General features: G+C 40.3%; 1 protein-coding gene across 7 annotated transcripts in view; it reads left to right on the forward strand.

Annotated features, from left to right (window-relative positions):
- svilb (supervillin b) overlaps positions 1 to 23,951 on the forward strand; it is a 68,675-nt gene extending 44,724 nt beyond the window's left edge. For 4 of the 7 annotated variants that reach the window (XM_069178043.1, XM_069178096.1, XM_069178061.1 and 1 more), the window contains 18 exons: positions 7,498 to 7,675; positions 7,762 to 7,934; positions 8,082 to 8,237; positions 8,353 to 8,489; positions 9,699 to 9,846; positions 9,928 to 10,073; positions 10,603 to 10,778; positions 11,114 to 11,258; positions 12,130 to 12,409; positions 12,559 to 12,710; positions 13,578 to 13,683; positions 14,004 to 14,211; positions 14,293 to 14,426; positions 14,608 to 14,820; positions 14,928 to 15,071; positions 15,350 to 15,471; positions 18,860 to 19,015; positions 23,133 to 23,951. In XM_069178043.1, the coding sequence (XP_069034144.1) occupies positions 7,498 to 7,675; positions 7,762 to 7,934; positions 8,082 to 8,237; positions 8,353 to 8,489; positions 9,699 to 9,846; positions 9,928 to 10,073; positions 10,603 to 10,778; positions 11,114 to 11,258; positions 12,130 to 12,409; positions 12,559 to 12,710; positions 13,578 to 13,683; positions 14,004 to 14,211; positions 14,293 to 14,426; positions 14,608 to 14,820; positions 14,928 to 15,071; positions 15,350 to 15,471; positions 18,860 to 19,015; positions 23,133 to 23,219 (2,861 nt within the window). In that variant the 3' untranslated portion in view covers positions 23,220 to 23,951. Of the gene's footprint in view, positions 1 to 7,497; positions 7,676 to 7,761; positions 7,935 to 8,081; positions 8,238 to 8,352; positions 8,490 to 9,698; positions 9,847 to 9,927; positions 10,074 to 10,602; positions 10,779 to 11,113; positions 11,259 to 12,129; positions 12,410 to 12,558; positions 12,711 to 13,577; positions 13,684 to 14,003; positions 14,212 to 14,292; positions 14,427 to 14,607; positions 14,821 to 14,927; positions 15,072 to 15,349; positions 15,472 to 18,859; positions 19,016 to 22,675; positions 22,698 to 22,910; positions 23,105 to 23,132 lie in introns of those variants that run through there. The other 3 variants (XM_069178078.1, XM_069178087.1, XM_069178070.1) reach the window with 3 other exon arrangements.
- The last annotated feature ends 1,906 nt before the right edge of the window (positions 23,952 to 25,857 follow it).

Consider the following 25,857-nt stretch of genomic DNA (forward strand, 5'->3'; position numbering starts at 1 on the left):
TCCTCACTGAGGTTGTGTGTTAGTTTTCCATCCACACTGAGGTTGTGTTAGTTTTCCATCCACACTGAGGTTGTTAGTTTTCCATCCACACTGAGGTTGTGTGTTAGTTTTCCATCCACACTGAGGTTGTGTTAGTTTTCCATCCTCACTGAGGTTGTGTGTTAGTTTTCCATCCTCACTGAGGTTGGGTTAGTTTTCCATCCTCACTGAGGTTGTGTGTTAGTTTTCCATCCACACTGAGGTTGTGTTAGTTTTCCATCCTCACTGAGGTTGTGTGTTAGTTTTCCATCCTCACTGAGGTTGTGTGTTAGTTTTCCATCCACACTGAGGTTGTGTTAGTTTTCCATCCACACTGAGGTTGTTAGTTTTCCATCCACACTGAGGTTGTGTGTTAGTTTTCCATCCACACTGAGGTTGTGTTAGTTTTCCATCCACACTGAGGTTGTTAGTTTTCCATCCACACTGAGGTTGTGTTAGTTTTCTATCCACACTGAGGTTGTTAGTTTTCCATCCTCACTGAGGTTGTGTTAGTTTTCCATCCTCACTGAGGTTGTGTTAGTTTTCCATCCTCACTGAGGTTGTGTGTTAGTTTTCCATCCACACTGAGGTTGTGTTAGTTTTCCATCCACACTGAGGTTGTTAGTTTTCCATCCACACTGAGGTTGTGTGTTAGTTTTCCATCCACACTGAGGTTGTGTTAGTTTTCCATCCTCACTGAGGTTGTGTGTTAGTTTTCCATCCTCACTGAGGTTGGGTTAGTTTTCCATCCTCACTGAGGTTGTGTGTTAGTTTTCCATCCTCACTGAGGTTGTGCTAGTTTTCCATCCTCACTGAGGTTGTGTTAGTTTTCCGTCCTCACTGAGGTTGTGTGTTAGTTTTCCATCCTCCCTGAGGTTGTTAGTTTTCCATCCTCACTGAGGTTGTGTGTTAGTTTTCCATCCTCACTGAGGTTGTTAGTTTTCCATCCTCCCTGAGGTTGTGTTAGTTTTCCATCCTCACTGAGGTTGTGTGTTAGTTTTCCATCCTCACTGAGGTTGTGTTAGTTTTCCATCCTCACTGAGGTTGTGTGTTAGTTTTCCATCCTCACTGAGGTTGTGTTAGTTTTCCATCCTCACTGAGGTTGTGTTAGTTTTCCATCCTCACTGAGGTTGTGTGTTCGTTTTCCATCCTCACTGAGGTTGTGTTAGTTTTCCATCCTCACTGAGGTTGTGTGTTTGTTTTCCATCCTCACTGAGGTTGTGTTAGTTTTCCATCCTCACTGAGGTTGTGTGTTAGTTTTCCATCCTCACTGAGGTTGTGTTAGTTTTCCATCCTCACTGAGGTTGTGTTAGTTTTCCATCCTCACTGAGGTTGTGTGTTAGTTTTCCATCCTCACTGAGGTTGTTAGTTTTCCATCCTCCCTGAGGTTGTTAGTTTTCCATCCTCCCTGAGGTTGTGTTAGTTTTCCATCCTCACTGAGGTTGTGTGTTAGTTTTCCATCCTCACTGAGGTTGTGTTAGTTTTCCATCCTCACTGAGGTTGTTTGTTTTTCATCCTCCCTGAGGTTGTTAGTTTTCCATCCTCCCTGAGGTTGTGTCAGTTTTCCATCCACACTGAGGTTGTGTTAGTTTTCCATCCTCACTGAGGTTGTGTGTTAGTTTTCCATCCACACTGAGGTTGTGTTTGTTTTCCATCCTCACTGAGGTTGTGTTAGTTTTCCATCCTCACTGAGGTTGTGTTAGTTTTCCATCCTTACTGAGGTTGTGTGTTTTTTTTCCATCCACACTGAGGTTGTGTTAGTTTTCCATCCTCACTGAGGTTGTGTGTTAGTTTTCCATCCTCACTGAGGTTGTGTTAGTTTTCCATCCTCACTGAGGTTGTGTTAGTTTTCCATCCTCACTGAGGTTGTGTGTTAGTTTTCCATCCTCACTGAGGTTGTGTGTTAGTTTTCCATCCACACTGAGGTTGTGTTAGTTTTCCATCCACACTGAGGTTGTTAGTTTTCCATCCACACTGAGGTTGTGTGTTAGTTTTCCATCCACACTGAGGTTGTGTTAGTTTTCCATCCTCACTGAGGTTGTGTGTTAGTTTTCCATCCTCACTGAGGTTGTGTGTTAGTTTTCCATCCACACTGAGGTTGTGTTAGTTTTCCATCCACACTGAGGTTGTTAGTTTTCCATCCACACTGAGGTTGTGTGTTAGTTTTCCATCCACACTGAGGTTGTGTTAGTTTTCCATCCACACTGAGGTTGTTAGTTTTCCATCCACACTGAGGTTGTGTTAGTTTTCCATCCACACTGAGGTTGTTAGTTTTCCATCCTCACTGAGGTTGTGTTAGTTTTCCATCCTCACTGAGGTTGTGTTAGTTTTCCATCCTCACTGAGGTTGTGTGTTAGTTTTCCATCCTCACTGAGGTTGTGTGTTAGTTTTCCATCCACACTGAGGTTGTGTTAGTTTTCCATCCACACTGAGGTTGTTAGTTTTCCATCCACACTGAGGTTGTGTGTTAGTTTTCCATCCACACTGAGGTTGTGTTAGTTTTCCATCCTCACTGAGGTTGTGTGTTAGTTTTCCATCCTCACTGAGGTTGGGTTAGTTTTCCATCCTCACTGAGGTTGTGTGTTAGTTTTCCATCCACACTGAGGTTGTGTTAGTTTTCCATCCTCACTGAGGTTGTGTGTTAGTTTTCCATCCTCACTGAGGTTGTGTGTTAGTTTTCCATCCACACTGAGGTTGTGTTAGTTTTCCATCCACACTGAGGTTGTTAGTTTTCCATCCACACTGAGGTTGTGTGTTAGTTTTCCATCCACACTGAGGTTGTGTTAGTTTTCCATCCACACTGAGGTTGTTAGTTTTCCATCCACACTGAGGTTGTGTTAGTTTTCCATCCACACTGAGGTTGTTAGTTTTCCATCCTCACTGAGGTTGTGTTAGTTTTCCATCCTCACTGAGGTTGTGTTAGTTTTCCATCCTCACTGAGGTTGTGTGTTAGTTTTCCATCCACACTGAGGTTGTGTTAGTTTTCCATCCACACTGAGGTTGTTAGTTTTCCATCCACACTGAGGTTGTGTGTTAGTTTTCCATCCACACTGAGGTTGTGTTAGTTTTCCATCCTCACTGAGGTTGTGTGTTAGTTTTCCATCCTCACTGAGGTTGGGTTAGTTTTCCATCCTCACTGAGGTTGTGTGTTAGTTTTCCATCCTCACTGAGGTTGTGCTAGTTTTCCATCCTCACTGAGGTTGTGTGTTAGTTTTCCGTCCTCACTGAGGTTGTGTGTTAGTTTTCCATCCTCCCTGAGGTTGTGTTAGTTTTCCATCCTCACTGAGGTTGTGTGTTAGTTTTCCATCCTCACTGAGGTTGTTAGTTTTCCATCCTCCCTGAGGTTGTGTTAGTTTTCCATCCTCACTGAGGTTGTGTGTTAGTTTTCCATCCTCACTGAGGTTGTGTTAGTTTTCCATCCTCACTGAGGTTGTGTTAGTTTTCCATCCTCACTGAGGTTGTGTGTTCGTTTTCCATCCTCACTGAGGTTGTGTTAGTTTTCCATCCTCACTGAGGTTGTGTGTTTGTTTTCCATCCTCACTGAGGTTGTGTTAGTTTTCCATCCTCACTGAGGTTGTGTGTTAGTTTTCCATCCTCACTGAGGTTGTGTGTTAGTTTTCCATCCTCACTGAGGTTGTTAGTTTTCCATCCTCCCTGAGGTTGTTAGTTTTCCATCCTCCCTGAGGTTGTGTTAGTTTTCCATCCTCACTGAGGTTGTGTGTTAGTTTTCCATCCTCACTGAGGTTGTGTTAGTTTTCCATCCTCACTGAGGTTGTTTGTTTTTCATCATCCCTGAGGTTGTTAGTTTTCCATCCTCCCTGAGGTTGTGTCAGTTTTCCATCCACACTGAGGTTGTGTTAGTTTTCCATCCTCACTGAGGTTGTGTGTTAGTTTTCCATCCACACTGAGGTTGTGTTTGTTTTCCATCCTCACTGAGGTTGTGTTAGTTTTCCATCCTCACTGAGGTTGTGTTAGTTTTCCATCCTTACTGAGGTTGTGTTTTTTTTCCATCCACACTGAGGTTGTGTTAGTTTTCCATCCTTACTGAGGTTGTGTGTTAGTTTTCCATCCTTACTGAGGTTGTGTGTTAGTTTTCCATCCACACTGAGGTTGTGTTTGTTTTCCATCCTCACTGAGGTTGTGTTAGTTTTCCATCCTCACTGAGGTTGTGTTAGTTTTCCATCCTCACTGAGGTTGTGTTAGTTTTCCATCCTTACTGAGGTTGTGTGTTTTTTTTCCATCCACACTGAGGTTGTGTTAGTTTTCCATCCTCACTGAGGTTGTGTTAGTTTTCCATCCTTACTGAGGTTGTGTGTTAGTTTTCCATCCTTACTGAGGTTGTGTGTTAGTTTTCCATCCTTACTGAGGTTGTGTGTTTTTTTTCTCCATCCACACTGAGGTTGTTAGTTTTCCATCCTTACTGAGGTTGTGTGTTTTTTTTCCATCCTCACTGAGGTTGTGTTAGTTTTCCATCCTCACTGAGGTTGTGTTAGTTTTCCATCCTTACTGAGGTTGTGTGTTTTTTTTCCATCCTCACTGAGGTTGTGTGTTAGTTTTCCATCCTTACTGAGGTTGTGTGTTTTTTTTCTCCATCCACACTGAAGTTGTGTTAGTTTTCCATCCTTACTGAGGTTGTGTTTTTTTTCCATCCACACTGAGGTTGTGTTAGTTTTCCATCCTCACTGAGGTTGTGTGTTAGTTTTCCATCCACACTGAGGTTGTGTGTTAGTTTTCCATCCACACTGAGGTTGTGTGTTTGTTTTCCATCCTCACTGAGGTTGTGTTAGTTTTCCATCCTCACTGAGGTTGTGTGTTAGTTTTCCATCCTCACTGAGGTTGTGTTAGTTTTCCATCCTCACTGAGGTTGTGTTAGTTTTCCATCCTCACTGAGGTTGTGTGTTAGTTTTCCATCCTCACTGAGGTTGTTAGTTTTCCATCCTCCCTGAGGTTGTGTTAGTTTTCCATCCTCACTGAGGTTGTGTGTTAGTTTTCCATCCTCACTGAGGTTGTGTGTTAGTTTTCCATCCTCACTGAGGTTGTTAGTTTTCCATCCTCCCTGAGGTTGTTAGTTTTCCATCCTCCCTGAGGTTGTGTCAGTTTTCCATCCACACTGAGGTTGTGTTAGTTTTCCATCCTCACTGAGGTTGTGTTAGTTTTCCATCCTCACTGAGGTTGTGTTAGTTTTCCATCCTCACTGAGGTTGTGTTAGTTTTCCATCCTTACTGAGGTTGTGTGTTTTTTTTCCATCCACACTGAGGTTGTGTTAGTTTTCCATCCTTACTGAGGTTGTGTGTTAGTTTTCCATCCTTACTGAGGTTGTGTTAGTTTTCCATCCACACTGAGGTTGTGTTTGTTTTCCATCCTCACTGAGGTTGTGTTAGTTTTCCATCCTCACTGAGGTTGTGTTAGTTTTCCATCCTCACTGAGGTTGTGTTAGTTTTCCATCCTCACTGAGGTTGTGTTAGTTTTCCATCCTTACTGAGGTTGTGTGTTTTTTTTCCATCCTCACTGAGGTTGTGTGTTAGTTTTCCATCCTCATTGAGGTTGTGTGTTAGTTTTCCATCCTTACTGAGGTTGTGTGTTTTTTTTCTCCATCCACACTGAGGTTGTGTTAGTTTTCCATCCTTACTGAGGTTGTGTGTTTTTTTTCCATCCTCACTGAGGTTGTGTTAGTTTTCCATCCTCACTGAGGTTGTGTTAGTTTTCCATCCTTACTGAGGTTGTGTGTTTTTTTTCCATCCTCACTGAGGTTGTGTGTTAGTTTTCCATCCTTACTGAGGTTGTGTGTTTTTTTTCTCCATCCACACTGAGGTTGTGTTAGTTTTCCATCCTTACTGAGGTTGTGTTTTTTTTCCATCCACACTGAGGTTGTGTTAGTTTTCCATCCTCACTGAGGTTGTGTGTTAGTTTTCCATCCACACTGAGGTTGTGTGTTAGTTTTCCATCCTCACTGAGGTTGTGTTAGTTTTCCATCCTCACTGAGGTTGTGTGTTAGTTTTCCATCCTCACTGAGGTTGTGTTAGTTTTCCATCCTCACTGAGGTTGTGTTAGTTTTCCATCCTTACTGAGGTTGTGTGTTTTTTTTTCCATCCACACTGAGGTTGTGTTAGTTTTCCATCCTCACTGAGGTTGTGTGTTAGTTTTCCATCCACACTGAGGTTGTGTGTTAGTTTTCCATCCTCACTGAGGTTGTGTGTTAGTTTTCCATCCTCACTGAGGTTGTGTTAGTTTTCCATCCTCACTGAGGTTGTGTTAGTTTTCCATCCTCACTGAGGTTGTGTGTTAGTTTTCCATCCTCACTGAGGTTGTGTTAGTTTTCCATCCACACTGAGGTTGTTAGTTTTCCATCCACACTGAGGTTGTGTGTTAGTTTTCCATCCTCACTGAGGTTGGGTTAGTTTTCCATCCTCACTGAGGTTGTGTGTTAGTTTTCCATCCTCACTGAGGTTGTGCTAGTTTTCCATCCTCACTGAGGTTGTGTGTTAGTTTTCCGTCCTCACTGAGGTTGTGTGTTAGTTTTCCATCCTCCCTGAGGTTGTGTTAGTTTTCCATCCTCACTGAGGTTGTGTGTTAGTTTTCCATCCTCACTGAGGTTGTTAGTTTTCCATCCTCCCTGAGGTTGTGTTAGTTTTCCATCCTCACTGAGGTTATGTTAGTTTTCCATCCTCACTGAGGTTGTGTTAGTTTTCCATCCTCACTGAGGTTGTGTGTTAGTTTTCCATCCTCACTGAGGTTGTGTGTTAGTTTTCCATCCTCACTGAGGTTGTGTTAGTTTTCCATCCTCACTGAGGTTGTGTTAGTTTTCCATCCTCACTGAGGTTGTGTTAGTTTTCCATCCTCACTGAGGTTGTGTGTTAGTTTTCCATCCTCACTGAGGTTGTGTTAGTTTTCCGTCCTCACTGAGGTTGTGTGTTAGTTTTCCATCCTCACTGAGGTTGTGTTAGTTTTCCATCCTCACTGAGGCTGTGTTAGTTTTCCATCCACACTGAGGTTGTGTGTTAGTTTTCCATCCACACTGAGGTTGTGTGTTTGTTTTCCATCCTCACTGAGGTTGTGTGTTTGTTTTCCATCCTCACTGAGGCTGTGTTAGTTTTCCATCCTCACTGAGGTTGTGTGTTAGTTTTCCATCCTCACTGAGGTTGTGTTAGTTTTCCATCCTCACTGAGGTTGTGTTAGTTTTCCATCCTCACTGAGGTTGTGTTAGTTTTCCATCCACACTGAGGTTGTGTGTTAGTTTTCCATCCTCACTGAGGTTGTGTGTTTGTTTTCCATCCTCACTGAGGTTGTGTGTTTGTTTTCCATCCTCACTGAGGTTGTGTTAGTTTTCCATCCTCACTGAGGTTGTGTTAGTTTTCCATCCACACTGAGGTTGTGTGTTAGTTTTCCATCCACACTGAGGTTGTGTGTTTGTTTTCCATCCTCACTGAGGTTGTGTGTTTGTTTTCCATCCTCATCGTGTCTCTGCTTTCCCCTCTTCAGTTGCCGGTCTGCAGGAAACCACGCTGACCGTCACTGAGAAGGCCGTGAAGGAGGTGATGAAGCTGGACGACGAGATCTTCTCCAAGTTCTACCGACGTGTCGCCGAGTTTCCTCGAATGCCCTCCAGGATCGAGATCAGCGAGGACTTTGACGCCATCTTCGGCTGCCAGGCGCCCACGTGAGGAGACGCTGACAGCTTCCCATTTGTAGTAGTTGAGGTGGAGGACCTGAGTTTTGTCATTGCTCTGTTTCCTGCCTCCTCAGCCTGACCTCCACCATGGTGCAGCACAAGCGCTCCGTGCGTCCGACCAGGAACGTGCAGTCGTCCAGAAACCCGGTAAAGATGCTGGCGGCCAGAAAGGACATCCGGCACGAGTACACAGAGCAGAGGACCAACGTGGCGCAGCTGGAGAGCAAGAGGATGAAATCTGAGAAGAGTGAGTCACGTGACCAGCGTACGGCAGCAGCTGCCATGTTTGTAGTCAGATCCTGTGTTTATCACGTCGTATCAAGTGTTTGTTTTAAAGTTTAACGAAGTATTGGAGTTATTTTGTGGTTCGATGAAGTGACGTGTCTCCTTGCAGTCAGTAAGACGTCGGAGTACTCGGAGGCGGCGCTCGCTGGTCTGGCCAGCAAAGAGAACTTCAGCAGCGTGAGTCTGCGCAGCGTCAACGTCTCGGAGCAGATGTCCAACAACAGCGCCGTGCCCTACAAGAGCCTCATGCTGATGCAGGTCAAAGGTCAGAGTTCACCTGCCGGACGACCTCCAGACTCACCTTTTATTAAAACCTGCAGAGGAGCACTTCTATGCTCGGGGACTCTTCAGCTTTACTGACAGACGTTCTTCTCTCGCAGGTCGTCGTCACGTTCAGACCCGACTAGTCGAGCCCCGAGCGTCCTCTCTGAACAGCGGCGACTGCTTCCTGCTGGTCACTCCGGAGCGCTGCTTCGTCTGGATCGGAGAGTTCTCCAACGTCATCGAGAGGGCCAAGGTGCAGTCTCCGTCCTCCGACCACACTCCGGTCCATCTGGGACCTGTCTCTGTCCCCAGAGGACGTCCCCATCTCTGTCTCTGTCCCCAGAGGACGTCCCCATCTCTGTCTCTGTCCCCAGAGGACATCCCGTCTCTGTCTCTGTCCCCAGAGGACGTCCCCATCTCTGTCTCTGTCTCCAAAGGACGTCCCCATCTCTGTCTCTGTCTCTGTCCCCAAAGGACGTCCCCATCTCTGTCTCTGTCCTCAGAGGACGTCCCGTCTCTGTCTCTGTCCCCAGAGGACGTCCCCATCTCTGTCTCCGTCCCCAGAGGACATCCCGTCTCTGTCTCTGTCCCCAGAGGACGTCCCCATCTCTGTCTCTGTCTCCAAAGGACGTCCCCATCTCTGTCTCTGTCCCCAGAGGACATCCCGTTTCTGTCTCTGTCCCCAGAGGACGTCCCCATCTCTGTCTCTGTCTCCAAAGGACGTCCCCATCTCTGTCTCCGTCTCTGTCCCCAAAGGACGTCCCCATCTCTGTCTCTGTCCTCAGAGGACGTCCCGTCTCTGTCTCTGTCCCCAGAGGACGTCCCCATCTCTGTCTCTGTCCCCAGAGGACATCCCGTCTCTGTCTCTGTCCCCAGAGGACGTCCCCATCTCTGTCTCTGTCCCCAGAGGACATCCCGTCTCTGTCTCTGTCCCCAGAGGACGTCCCCATCTCTGTCTCTGTCTCCAAAGGACGTCCCCATCTCTGTCTCTGTCTCTGTCCCCAAAGGACGTCCCCATCTCTGTCTCTGTCCTCAGAGGACGTCCCGTCTCTGTCTCTGTCCCCAGAGGACGTCCCCATCTCTGTCTCTGTCCCCAGAGGACATCCCGTCTCTGTCTCTGTCCCCAGAGGACGTCCCCATCTCTGTCTCTGTCCCCAGAGGACATCCCGTCTCTGTCTCTGTCCCCAGAGGACGTCCCCATCTCTGTCTCTGTCTCCAAAGGACGTCCCCATCTCTGTCTCTGTCCCCAAAGGACGTCCCCATCTCTGTCTCTGTCCCCAGAGGACGTCCCGTCTCTGATAAACATCTGTTCTGCTAATCATCATCATGTTTATACTCAAACAGAAAAGATCTTTTCTGTTTGTCTTCAGCCTCCCTGAACAAACGTCACATGACCTCGTCGTTTCCATAAAAGTCTACATTTTATTCACCACTAACAGCTGATCTCTGTTTATGTCTGCAGGCGATCGACCTGGCCACCTTCATCCAGACCAAGAAGGACCTGGGCTGCAGGGCGATGGAGGTGCAGACCGTCCAGGAGGGGGTGGAGCCTCAGGGTCCAGACACGCAGCAGTTCTGGAGCGTCCTGGGGGGGCAGATGGTGTACCAGTGTGAGCTAGCAGCATCAACATGACCTCCTGCAGACTCTGATGTTTGTGTCATCATGTTCTGATGAGGTTCTGGTTCTGCAGCGGCCGGTCCGCCGGAGGAGGACGAGCGCTTTGAGAACGCCATCGTGGAAACCAACTGTATCTTCAGGTTGCTGGACGACAAGCTGGTTCCTGATGATGAGCAGTGGGGGAGGGTCCCCCGCAGCTCGCTGCTGGCGTCCTCAGAGGTCAGTCGGACCAGAATGCACTGCAGGAAGCGGTGACTTCCTGTCGGACCAGAATGCACTGCAGTAGTGTTTCCATGAAACAGTTAAAGAGTGTAAAGAGTTAAAATCATCGATCTTCATCAGACGCTCCTCTGAGCTGCAGGCTGCCTTTAATTTGTTGCCTAGCAACAGCAGGTGCCGTGATGAGCGCCTCCTACGTCCGTCTGTGATCTGGAACTGAAGGAGGATGTGTGTGTGTTACTTTGTGTGCTGCGTGTGTTTTGTGTGTCGTGTGTGTGTGTTTTGTTCCGGTATGTGTTACTGTGTCTCTGTCCTCCAGGTTCTGGTTCTGGTTCTGGACCTGAGCTGTGAGGTGTCTGTGTCCCAGTAAAGATGTGTGTGTCCTCCAGGTTCTGGTTCTGGTTCTGGACCTGAGCTGTGAGGTGTCTGTGTCCCAGTAAAGATGTGTGTGTCCTCCAGGTTCTGGTTCTGGTTCTGGACCTGAGCTGTGAGGTGTCTGTGTCCCAGTAAAGATGTCTCTGTCCTCCAGGTTCTGGTTCTGGACCTGGGCAGTGAGGTGTACGTGTGGCACGGTAAAGACGTGTCTCTGTCTCAGAGGAAAGTCGCCTTCCAGCTGGCCAAACATCTGTGGAACGGAACCTTTGATTACACCTGCTGTGATGTGAACCCTCTGGACCCTGGAGGATGTAACACACTGATCCCCAGGTACACACACCACACACACACACTCACACACACACACACACACTCACACACACACACACACACTCACACACACACACACACACACACACACACACACACACACTCACACACACACACACACACACACACACACACACTTGAGTGTGACTGTGACTGACTCCTCCGTCACCTCCTCCTTCCCCTCCTCCTCCTCCTCTCCCTCCTCCGTCTCCTCCTCCACCTCCTCTTCCCGCTCCTCCTCCTCCTCTCCCTCCTCCATCTCTTCCTCCACCTCCTCCTCTTCCTCTTCCTCCGCCTCCCCCGCTACCTCCTCCTCCTCTCCCTCCTCCTCACAGGAAGGGTCAGGGCCGTCCTGATTGGGCGATATTCGGCCGGCTAACAGAGCACAACGAGACGATCCTGTTCAAGGAGAAGTTCGTTGATTGGACCGAAGCGAAGTCTCCGCCCCCGAAGGAAGGTGGCGAGCTGGTTCCTGAGCAGGTGAGAATAAAAATAGTGCTGATTTTATTTGATTTATCAGGTCAGAGACATCATCTGTTTATAGATAGGTTTACTTTATTTATCTTTATTATCTTTATTTATCTTTATTATCTTTATTTATCTTTATGTATCTTTATTGTCTTTATTTATCTTTGTGTTTATCTTTATTATCTTTATTTGTCTTTGTTTGTTTTTATTTATCTTTATTTATCTTTATTATCTTTATTTATCTGTATCTATCTTTATTATCTTTATTATCTTTATTTATCTTTATTATCTTTATTATCGTTATTTATCTTTATTATCTTTATTATCTTTATTTATATGTATTTATATTTATTATCTTTATTATCTTTATCTATCTTTATTTATCCTTATTTGTCTTTATTATCTTTATTATCTTTATTTATCTTTATTATCTTTATTATCTTTATTGTCTTTATTTATCTTTATTATCTTTATTTATCTTTATTTATCTTTATTATCTTTAGTATCTTTATTTATCTTTATTATCTTTATTGTCTTTATTTATCTTTATTATCTTTATTTGTCTTTATTCGTCTTTATTTATCTTTATTTATCTTTATTATCTTTATTGTCTTTATTTGTCTTTATTATCTTTATTTATCTTTATTATCTTTATTATCTTTATTTATATTTATTATCTTTATTTATCTTTATTTATATTTATTATCTTTATTTATCTTTATTATCTTTATTATCTTTATTATCTTTATTTATATTTATTATCTTTATTATCTTTGTTATCTTTATTTATCTTTATTTATATTTATTATCTTTATTATCTTTATTTATCTTTATTCATCTTTATTATCTTTATTTATCTTTATATCTGTTGCTCCTCCTCCAGGAGGCTCCGGGTCGAGACTGCCGGCCGTACGCCGCCGCCCTCATGCTGCCCGTCCTGCAGTCGTCCGTCTCCACCGTGTTGGACGGGGTGAACGTGGGGCGGGGCCACGGCCCGGTGGAGACGGACGACCACATGAGGACGCAAGAGATCGCCACGGCGTCCGTGGACGTCTGGCACATCCTGGAGTTCGACTACAGCCGCCTGCCGCGGCAGAGCATCGGCCAGTTCCACGAGGGCGACGCCTACGTGGTCAAGTGGAAGTTCAGCGTCAGCACGTCAGGTCAGCTGAGCAGCTGGATGATGTTCATCACATCTGGATCATTCAGATGGAGTCAGAACACGTTCACACTGTGTGTGTGTGTGTGTGTGTGTGTGTGTGTGTGTGTGTGTGTGTGTGTGTGTGTGTGTGTGTGTGTGTGTGTGTGGCAGTGGGTCGCCGTCAGAACCCCGAGGCTCGGAGCAGCGGTCCAGGGAAGGAGCGGTGCTGCTACTTCTTCTGGCAGGGTCGACACTCCACCGTCAGCGAGAAGGGAACATCGGCGCTGATGACGGTGGAGCTGGACGAGGAGAGAGGAGCACAGGTACCTCAGACTGTTTATCAAAGAGTTCGTAGCTTCAGGTCTGTAAAATGGTTCTGATCCAGAAGTGTCTTCAGCTGCAATACCAGCGAGTGCCACTAGAGGTCGGCTCCAAAAAGCCTCCGGCTCCATAGACTCCCATTCAACTTCTCTCATCAAATCCAAAGTGAATAAAATGTGTCCATCAGTTATCTCGGTGTTGTTAGCTAAAGTCACTCCTTCTTATTAGTTTTCTGGAGGTCCATCTGAAAATAATCCCTCATTCATTAGAAAAGAAGATTCAAGAAGACCTGTTTTTGGGGGCGTGTCTGTTTAATTGACAGGCCTGTGGTACAGTCAGGTTACAGCTATCGGTGGGCTGGACGTAGTATCGTCAGGTTTCCAATCAGATCGGTCAGATCCACCGCTGGCTCCTCCCCCAGCTCGTCCAAATATGGTCACTTCCTGTTCCAAACTGCTCCGAACTAGTAAAGATGGTGACGGACAGAATCTGAACTGGAGGATTCATAACGTTCACAAACCAACGATGACATCACTGATGGTTGATGACATCACTGATGGATGATGACATCACTGCTGGTTGCTGATTGGTCAAACAGAGATCTGCAGAGACTCTGATGATGCAGTCTCATCAGAAAAAAGTTTTTCAGAGTGTTTTCAGCAAACAGAAGTGCTGAAAAGGTAGGTAGGTAGGTAGGTAGGTAGGTAGGTAGGTAGGTAGGTAGGTAGGTATATACTTTATTAATCCCCGAGGGGAATTTTTTTTAAAACGAACTGTTGAAAGACGCCCGACAACCAAAACATTACCAACAACTGTCAAACTGTTTTTATTAGCATTAGCATCGTGCTAACAGGGCCTCCTGCGTGCAGGTTCAGGTGCAGCAGGGAAAAGAGCCGCCGTGTTTCCTGCAGTGTTTCAACGGAGGGATGATCGTCCACGCCGGGAAGAGGGAGGAGGAGGAGGAGAACACACAGAGTAAACCCTCATATTATATCTTATTTAGATTTACCTTTTTGTCTTTCACATTTTTTTATTTTAGGCAGCTGTTAAACAACTTTTCATCACACAACCTTTGTACCAAAATATTTAATGTGACATTTCATGAAATACAAACAATACAAAACAATAAATCTGCGTTCACCTTGGCAGTTAAAAATACATTTTTCAAAATAAAATCATAATTTGAATCAAATTCCGCCTTCAAATAAATGATAACTATTATTATTATTATGATTATCATGAGAATGACTGACAGCTGAGGCTCCTCCCCCTCTCGCTCCCCTGTCCGTCTGCAGATGAGTGGCGTCTATACTGCGTGCGTGGCGAGGTGCCGGTGGAGGGCCACCTGCTGGAGGTGGCGTGTCACTGCAGCAGCCTGCGCTCCAGAGCCTCCATGATCCTGCTCAACGTCAACAAGGCCGCCATCTTCCTGTGGCACGGCTGCAAGACGCAGCTGCACACGCGCAGCGTCGGCAGCAGGGCGGCGCTGCGGATCAGAGAGCAGTGAGCGTCTCACACCGACCGACACCTTCCACCATCAGGAGTCTCTCCTGCTGAGCTCAGTCTCCCTCCTGCTGCTTTCAGGTGTCCTCTGGAAGCCGGCCTCCACAGCAGCAGCAGGGTGACCATCCATGAGTGCGACGAGGGGGCGGAGCCTCCGGGCTTCTGGGAGGCTCTGGGGAGAAAGGACAGGAAGGCCTACGACTGCATGCTGCAAGGTGCAGGAAACACTCTGAGTCACTTCCTGATAGATTCACGTTGGATCTGAGCAGTTTGTGTCGTTAAGAAGACGAGATTCTGTTTAAACTTCATTTAAAAAGCTCTTAAAATGTCTGAATAATACAACCAGATATTTAATATGAACTACAACAGTTTGTTATTTATATTTGACCATTAAAGACGACAGTCTCTGTCAGGATGTCCGTCGTCATGGTAACGCTGGCTGCCTGCCCTCAGATCCAGGTAAATTCAACTTCACCCCGCGGCTCTTCCAGCTGAGCAGCACGTCGGGAGACTTCGTGGCGAGCGAGTTCTTCCACCCGTCCGGGGGGGCGGAGTTCGTCAGCTCGCTGCCGTTCCTGCAGGAGGACCTGTTCAACGCGCCGCAGCCCGGTGAGACACCAGCCCGTCCTCTGTCCCCGCCAGACTCAGCTTCGTCCAACCAGCATCCTTCACTGTGAGAACAGGATGTCACATGACGTGTGTCCGTGTCTGCGCAGCTCTGTTCCTGGTGGACAACCTCCACGAGGTGTACCTGTGGCAGGGCTGGTGGCCGCAGGACAGCGAGAGCACAGGCTCCGCCCGCATCCGCTGGGACGCCGACAGGAAGTGTGCGATGGAGACGGTGCTGCAGTACTGCACAGGTGAGGCTGCGTTCAGCACAGCCAATCACAGACAGCCGATTTACTTCATCAGTTTATCTTCATCTGCTGCAGCCTCTCAGGGAAGTATGATTATGATTGAGATCCCAGCATGCACCAGGGGATCCTGATGTCACTGACTCGTGATGAAGTGACTGTCACACATCAGGAATCCAAATGATTGTATTGTGGTATTGAAGTTATTGATCCGTGTTTTGAGTTCTGGTATAAATTCTCAGTTTCAGTTCCAAATCTTCGGTTCTGATTCTTTCTTCCTGTAGAGAAGAACGAGAAGAAGCCGCAGAAGTCGTATCTGATCCACGCCGGACTGGAACCGCTCACCTTCACCAACATGTTCCCCAGCTGGGAGCACCGAGAGGACGTGGCCGAGATCACAGAGAGGGTCCGACACACACACACACACACACACACACACACACACACACACACACACACACACACACACACACACACACACACACACACACACACACACACACACACACACACACACAAATATACATATACATATACATATACATATACACTCACCGGCCACTTTATTAGGTACACCTGTTCAACTGCTCGTTAAAGCAAATATCTAATCAGCCAATCACATGGCAGCAACTCAATGCATTGAGGCATGAAGACACGGTGAAGACGAGCTGCTGAAGGTCAAACGGAGCATCAGAACAGGAAGAAAGGTGATTTCAGGGACTCTGAACGTGGCAGGTTGTTGGAGCCCACTATTTTCTTGTCCCACTTTGGGTCCTTCGTACCAGCTGAGCATCATGTAAACACCACAGCCTACCTGAGTATTGCTGCTGACCGTGTCCGTCCCTTTATGTCCTCAGTGGACCGTCTCCTGGTGGCTGCTTCCAGCAGGATAACGCACCACGTCACAAAGATCAAATCATCTCAAACTGGTTTCTGGAACATGTCGATGAGTTCACTGGACTCCAACGGCCTCCACGGTCACCACATCTCCATCTAATAGAAGCTTTGGGATGTGGTGCAACGGGAGATTCACATCACGGATGTGCAGCTGATAAATCTGCAGCACCTGTGATGTCATCATGTGAATATGGAGCGAAACCTCTGAGGAATGTTTCCAGCAGCTCGTTGAATCTACGACACCAAGAATTAAGAATTAAAGCAGTTCTGAAGGCAAAAGGGTCCAACGGTACCAGCAAGGTGTACCTAATAAAGTGGCAGAGGAGTGTGTATATAGCACATGTAACACACACACATACACGTATATAACACACACCCACACATGGAACGCACACATATAACACACACAAACGTATATAACAGTGTATATAACACACACACACATATATAACACATACACACACATATAACACACACACACACTTATATAACACAACCACACACATGTAACACACACACACATATAACACACACACACACACATATATATATCACACACACACATATATAACACATATATATCACACATATAACACACACATATATATATATATAACATACATATCACACACATATATCACACACACATATAACATATATCACACACATATATATCACACACACACACATACATATATATAACACATATATATCACACACATATAACATATATTACACACATATATAACACACACACACATATATATATATAACATATATATATATATATATCACACACATATATATATCACACACACATATATCACACACACACATATAACACACACACACATATATATATATAACACATATATATATCACACACACATATATCACACACATATATATATCACACACACACATATATCACACACATATATATCACACACACACACACATATATATATATAACACACATATATATATCACACACATATATATCACACACACACACATATAACACACACACACACACACACATATATATATATAACACACATATATATATATCACACACATATATATCACACACACATATCACACACATATATATATCACACACACACATATATCACACACATATATATCACACACACATATAACACATATATCACACATATAACACACACACACATATATATATATAACACGTATATATAACATATATATCACACACATATATATCACACACACGCACACAGACATAACATATCACACACATATATCACACACACACACATATAACACACACACACACACATATATATATAACACACATATATATATCACACACACATATATCACACATATAACACACACATATATATATATATATATCTATAACATATATATCACACACACATATAACATATATCACACACATATATATCACACACATAACATATATCACACATATATATAACACACACACATACATATATATAACATATATATCACACACATATAACATATATTACACACATATATAACACACACACACATATATAACATATATATATATATATATATATCACACACATATATCACACACATATATATATCACACACACACATATATCACACACACACACACATATAACACACACACACACACACACATATATATATAACACACATATATATATAACACACATATATATATCACACACATATCACACACATATATATATATCACACACACATATATATCACACACACACATATAACACACACACACATATATATATAACACACATATATATCACACATATATATATATATCACACACACATATATCACACACATATATATATCACACACACATATATCACACACATATATATCACATACACACATATAACATATATATATAACACGTATATATAACATATATATCACACACATATATATCACACACACACATATATCACACACATATATATCACACACACACACATATATATATAACACACATATATATCACACATATATCACACACACATATAACATATATATCACACACACATATATAACACACACACACACACACACACACATATATATAACACACATATATATCACACACATATATCACACACATATATATATATCACACACACACATATATCACACACATATATAACACATATCACACACACACATATATATAACACACATATATAACATATATCACACACGCATATATATAACACATATATATCACACACACATATCACACACACACACACACATATATATAACACATATATATATATATATATATATATATATATATATATATCACACATATATATCACACACACACACATACATATATATATATAAATATATAACACATATATATCTCACACACACATATATAACACATATATCACACACACACATATATATATAACACATGCATATATATATATCACACACACATGTATAACATATATATATATCACACACATATATAACACACACATGTATAACATACATATATAGCACACACACATATATGTAATACACACATAAACAAACACAGTCTCATTATAGTTTGATTTTTGTTTGTAAAATATGCCGCTCTGCTTTCCATGTCTTTGATTGGTCAGATGCTGCAAACCCCGCCCCTTTTAATGTGAGCATGCTCAGAGCCTGATTGGGAGATCCTGGGTGGATTGATCATCAACTGCTTCACTTCCTCCAGTCATTCATTCATTCATTCATTCATTCACGTCATCATAAGTCAGACAGAGACAGGAAGCAGCACTACAAAATAAAACAGGAAATGACCACAGAATAAAAGAAGGGCCTCCCTGCTGTGTGCCCTGCAGGAGGCGGAGGTGTGTAACCAGATCATCCTGGTGGAGGACGTGTTGGCCCGGCTCTGTCAGAACTCCTTCCCTCTGGATGAGCTGCAGGCCCGGCCGCTCCCCGAGGGAGTGGACCCGCTGCGGCTGGAGATCTACCTGTCGGACCAGGACTTCCAGGTACACCTGAAAACACACGCTCGCATTTATTCTGACAACAAACACGTTTCTGTCTACTCATCACAATTTTAGATCCGTTTAAGAGGAACGGGATTTCAAACTAAAACAGGAAACAAATCAAACACTGAAAATTGATGTTCATCAGAAATACAAGTTCATCATCACTGGATATAATGATATAATATAATGATATAATATAATATAATATAATATAATATAATATAATATAATATAATATAATATAATATAATATAATGTGATGTAATATAATATAATGTAATGTAATGTGCTGTAATATAACGTAATATAATGTAATATAATGTAATATAAAGTAATATAACGTAATATAATGTAATATAACATAATATAAAGTAATATAATGTAATATAAAGTAATATAACATAATATAATGTAATATAAAGTAATATAATGTAATGTAATATAAAGTAATGTAATGTAATATAAAGTAATGTAATGTAATATAAAGTAATGTAATATAATGTAATGTAATATAAAGTAATTTAATGTAATGGAATGTAATATAAAGTAATATAATGTAATGTAATGTAATATAAAGTAATATAATGTAATATAAAGTAATATAACGTAATATAAAGTAATATAATGTAATATAAAGTAATATAACGTAATATAAAGTAATATAATGTAATATAATGTAATGTAATATAAAGTAATATAATGTAATATAAAGTAATGTAATGTAATATAATGTAATGTAATATAATGTAATGTAATGTAATCTAAAGTAATATAATGTAATGTAATATAATGTAATGTAATATAAAGTAAAGTAATATAATGTAATATAAAGTAATATAATGTAATATAAAGTAACGTAATGTAATATAAAGTAATATAATGTAATATAAAGTAATATAATGTGATGTAACATAAAGTAATATAATGTAATGTAATATAAAGTAATGTAATGTAATATAATGTGATGTAATATAAAGTAATATAATGTAATGTAATATAAAGTAACGTAATGTAATATAAAGTAATATAATGTGATGTAATATAAAGTAATATAATGTAATGTAATGTAACATAAAGTAATGTAATGTAATGTAATTTAAAGTAATGTAATGTAATATAAAGTAATATAATGTAATGTAATGTAATATAAAGTAATGTAATGTAATGTAATTTAAAGTAATGTAATGTAATATAAAGTAATATAATGTAATGTAATATAAAGTAATATAATGTAATATAATATAAAGTAATGTAATATAAAGTAACATAATGTAATGTAATATAAAGTAACGTAATGTAATGTAATATAAAGTAACGTAATGTAATGTAATATAAAGTAATATAATGTAATGTAATGTAATATAAAGTAATGTAATGTAATGTAATATAAAGTAATATAATGTAATATAAAGTAATATAACATAATATAATGTAATATAAAGTAATATAATGTAATATAAAGCAATATAATGTAATGTAATATAAAGTAATGTAATGTAATATAAAGTAATGTAATATAATGTAATGTAATATAAAGTAATTTAATGTAATGGAATGTAATATAAAGTAATATAATGTAATGTAATGTAATATAAAGTAATATAATGTAATATAAAGTAATATAACGTAATATAAAGTAATATAATGTAATATAAAGTAATATAACGTAATATAAAGTAATATAATGTAATATAATGTAATGTAATATAAAGTAATATAATGTAATATAAAGTAATGTAATGTAATATAATGTAATGTAATATAATGTAATGTAATGTAATCTAAAGTAATATAATGTAATGTAATATAATGTAATGTAATATAAAGTAAAGTAATATAATGTAATATAAAGTAATATAATGTAATATAAAGTAACGTAATGTAATATAAAGTAATATAATGTAATATAAAGTAATATAATGTGATGTAACATAAAGTAATATAATGTAATGTAATATAAAGTAATGTAATGTAATATAATGTGATGTAATATAAAGTAATATAATGTAATGTAATATAAAGTAACGTAATGTAATATAAAGTAATATAATGTGATGTAATATAAAGTAATATAATGTAATGTAATGTAACATAAAGTAATGTAATGTAATGTAATTTAAAGTAATGTAATGTAATATAAAGTAATATAATGTAATGTAATGTAATTTAAAGTAATGTAATGTAATATAAAGTAATATAATGTAATGTAATATAAAGTAATATAATGTAATATAATATAAAGTAATGTAATATAAAGTAACATAATATAATGTAATATAAAGTAACGTAATGTAATGTAATATAAAGTAACGTAATGTAATGTAATATAAAGTAATATAATGTAATGTAATGTAATATAAAGTAATGTAATGTAATGTAATATAAAGTAATATAATGTAATATAAAGTAAGATAATGTAATGTAATATAAAGTAATATAATGTAATGTAATATAAAGTAATGTAATGTAATGTAATATAAAGTAATATAATGTAATATAAAGTAAGATAATGTAATGTAATGTAATATAAAGTAATATAATGTAATATAAAGTAATATAACGTAATATAAAGTAATATAATGTAATATAAAGTAATATAACGTAATATAAAGTAATATAATGTAATATAATGTAATGTAATATAAAGTAATATAATGTAATATAAAGTAATGTAATGTAATATAATGTAATGTAATATAATGTAATGTAATGTAATCTAAAGTAATATAATGTAATGTAATATAATGTAATGTAATGTAATATAAAGTAAAGTAATATAATGTAATATAAAGTAATATAATGTAATATAAAGTAACGTAATGTAATATAAAGTAATATAATGTAATATAAAGCAATATAATGTGATGTAACATAAAGTAATATAATGTAATGTAATATAAAGTAATGTAATGTAATATAATGTGATGTAATATAAAGTAATATAATGTAATGTAATATAAAGTAACGTAATGTAATATAAAGTAATATAATGTGATGTAATATAAAGTAATATAATGTAATGTAATGTAACATAAAGTAATGTAATGTAATGTAATTTAAAGTAATGTGATGTAATATAAAGTAATATAATGTAATGTAATGTAATGTAATTTAAAGTAATGTAATGTAATATAAAGTAATATAATGTAATGTAATATAAAGTAATATAATGTAATATAATATAAAGTAATGTAATATAAAGTAACATAATGTAATGTAATATAAAGTAACATAATGTAATGTAATATAAAGTAATGTAATGTAATATAAAGTAATATAATGTAATGTAATATAATGTAATATAATGTAATATAATATAAAGTAATGTAATATAAAGTAACATGATGTAATGTAATATAAAGTAACGTAATGTAATGTAATATAAAGTAACGTAATGTAATGTAATATAAAGTAATATAATGTAATGTAATGTAATATAAAGTAATGTAATGTAATGTAATATAATGTAATATAAAGTAAGATAATGTAATGTAATATAAAGTAATATAATGTAATGTAATGTAATATAAAGTAATGTAATGTAATGTAATATAAAGTAATATAATGTAATATAAAGTAAGATAATGTAATGTAATATAAAGTAAGATAATGTAATGTAACCCTATGATCCTCTAACTTCCTCTAACTGTCACCTTACAGATGAGTGTGTAGGTGGATTCAGGTAAGACGAGCTGCTCGTCTCATTCTGTCCTTCTCTGGAGAACCTCACCCTCCTCTTCCTCATCCTCTTCTTTCTCACCCTCCTATTCCTCATCCTCTTCTTCCTCACCCTCCTCTTCCTTACCTCTTAATTTTCACCACACTCTTCCTCATCCTCTTTATCTTCACCACACTCTTCCTCACCCTCCTCTTCATCACCTCTCTTTATCTTCAGCACCCTCTTCATCTTCACCACACTCTTCATCACCTCTCTCCATCCTCACCACACTCTTCATCACCTCTCTCCTCAGAGGTCCTCGGAGGTCCTCAGACCTCCACCAGGTGAACATCTTCACACAGACAGTTCACCTGTAAACGAAACCTTCTGCAGTCTCAGAGACGTGTTGGGTTTTAAAATCAGGAAGTGACGGATGTCGTGTCGTTGTTCCTCCTGCAGAGGGCGCTGGAGATGAAGAGGGAGGAATACGAAGGTCTACCAGGGTGGAAGCAGGTGAACCTGAAGAAGGCCAAAGGACTGTTTTAAAAAGAGGAGGGGACGGACGAGACGGAGACGAGGGGGACGTCCAGGTGGAGCTGGCTGGTCCAGGTGGAGCTAGTCCAGATGGAGCTGGTCCGAAGGAACCAACGCAGCAGGATGAGGAACTCGCTTCTAGTCACGTTTTACTTTTTTAACTACCTGTGATGACAGGTGGAGACACACGGACAGGTGGACACACCCGGACAGGTCCTCCTGCCTGTAGGAGTGTCTCAGGTCACCACTGGGGGACTCGTGAGGAAACAGGAGGTGTGTGGTCAGTGATGCTGTGGTTGTGATCGGTTGTATATAACGTATGTATCTGTGTCAACGTGTGTGTGTGTGTGTGTGTGTGTGTGTGTGTGTGTGTGTGTGTGTGTGTGTGTGTGTGTGTGTGTGTGTGTGTGTGTGTGTATGTGTGTGTGTGTGTGTGTGTGTGTGTTTGTGACTCTGTAAAAACTGTTTCCTGTGCTGTCTGGACTCGACGTGACTCCCTGGGAGTCGAGTCGTGCTGAGCTGTGAGTTCTGGTGTGGGTTCTAGTGTGGGATCTGGTGTGGGTTCTGGAGTAGGTTCTGGTGTGGGTTCTGGAGTGGGTTCTGGTGCGGGTCGGGTGCTGAACATGGATGCAGAGTGCCTTTCCTGCTTTTTGTGTACAGTTTATATCCAGAAATTCTCGTCTGCATTTTCAAGACTTTCTTTGTGATAAAAGACTTCTTAGTGAATTAAAAGCTGAAACGCTCTCCGGTCTCTCGTCTCCTTTACTGCACTCAGAATATAACATTAGTTATCTTTAGGTAACATTGAAGATAGTTTATATCATAACAATCTGAGATTGTGTTTAAGAAATTATAAGTGTCTTAATTTGCTTGTTTTATCCGAACTATGTCCTTCCAGGATTTCACACAATTATTTTGTGATTGTTTCCTGTTGCGGTGAGCTAGCAGCAGTTTGTTTTGATGGTGGGAGGAGAGGGGGCGGAGCCAAAGGAGTTGGCGACTGACTGGGAACACCTGGAGCCTCTGGTGTGTTTCACTGGATCACTCCGGGTCAGTGAGTTCGTTATTCAGTCTGTGGTCAGTTCACAGATTTGGTTTATAAGACTTTACATTTTTAAATGCAAACTTATAAAAATGTTTTTAGAATTAAAGTTTGAAATGATTTTTTTAATTTATATCCACGAAGATTATTAAAAATGACCCAAAACAAAACAAGGTAACTTTTAGGGACAAGAAACAAGCTGTGTCCTCAGATAAGTTTAAAATTCTGTCTATTTATATTCTAACTGTTCTGAGAGGAGCCCACTCATCTCTCTATAAATCAACTCTGATTAAACTTTACAGCCTTTACAAAACCTATTTTCAACAAATTGTATTTTTTTTCAAAAATGTCATGGTTAAATATAATAAATAGTTTCCACCTTTGCAGCCTGAAATGTTCACTTTACCAGCAGAAACGCAGCCCGTCTGTTCCCGACCTTTGGCCTGCAACATGTCTGTGTTGAGTTCAGAGATTATTAACGTGTTATTTGGTGGACGACTTCAATGCTGAATTTTCCAGAAGAACCCAGAGATTCATCACATTTTATCCTGGTTGGATATTATGGCCTTTGTTGTCGCTTATTAATAGAGAAAATTTAAATGGTCATATTTTTGAATGGGATTCTGTTTGAAGGTATTCACATGTCCCTGAGATTGACAGCTGCTGTGGCTGTAATTCCACCCTCAGCCTCCAGTCTGCTGCTGTGTTTATAGCAACACATTAAGGCATTCAACCTCATTAATACTTTATTTATTAAAGTTCAAACTGTCTGCATGAAGTTAAAAAACAAAAAAAATGAATTTATTGAGAGTAACTATAATATGAATCAGCTGTCTTTGTCCCAGAGTGTTCTGGATCTTTAGGTTTCTCTGTTGTCTTACTGACTGTCTGCATGTTGGATGTGTTGTAGTTCCAGACATTTTCCCCTCGCTGGGGGGGGGAGCTACGTGGGGGTTGAACCCATGGGTCTGCTGTGGTCCATGAGGCCTCACACTCTGCACAAGTTCTTCTACAAGAACAAAGCTCTGAACCCCCACGTGGTGAAGTTCTCTGTGCACCAGGAGGAGGGGGAGGGCAGGATGCTGGCGGAGGCGACCAATGAGAGGCTTCTGATGGGAGACGGTGTCAGCCGGTCCCGGTCCAACAGGGGAACCTCCGAGGAGTCCTGTTCACTCCTCCAGGTTGGTGTCCGTCTGTATTTCAGATTCTTTCCAGCTGACTTGAAGACAACGTCCTCCATTAATCCTCCTTTCATCATCCTCCCAGTCGTCTTCACTCACCTGCTGGATCTCAGGTGAGCAGCATCAGTGATGGTTCTGTCCTCACAGAGAGGCAGAGAACCTGAACGCAGCTCAGACCTGCAGGTGATCCGCTGTACATGTTCACTAAAGTGGGAACAAAGCAGTAAACATTCACGATTTGAATGTGATAATTAACAAAAAATACAAATCTTCAACGACTTTGAAGTCATCGGGGAAAACACAGATCATTTATGGCTCCAAAGATCAGAGAAGGTAGAAGGTGAAACACGCAGTGAGACGAGACGGTGTGAAAGATCAACCTGCAGGAGGAGCCGGCGTTCTGCTCTGTTCACGTCTGGGTAGTTTC

The sequence above is a fragment of the Embiotoca jacksoni genome, unplaced genomic scaffold, assembly GCF_022577435.1.
Source record: "Embiotoca jacksoni isolate LCO1_2020_lvr unplaced genomic scaffold, fEmbJac1.0.p SCAF_109, whole genome shotgun sequence".
NCBI lineage: Eukaryota > Metazoa > Chordata > Actinopteri > Embiotocidae > Embiotoca > Embiotoca jacksoni.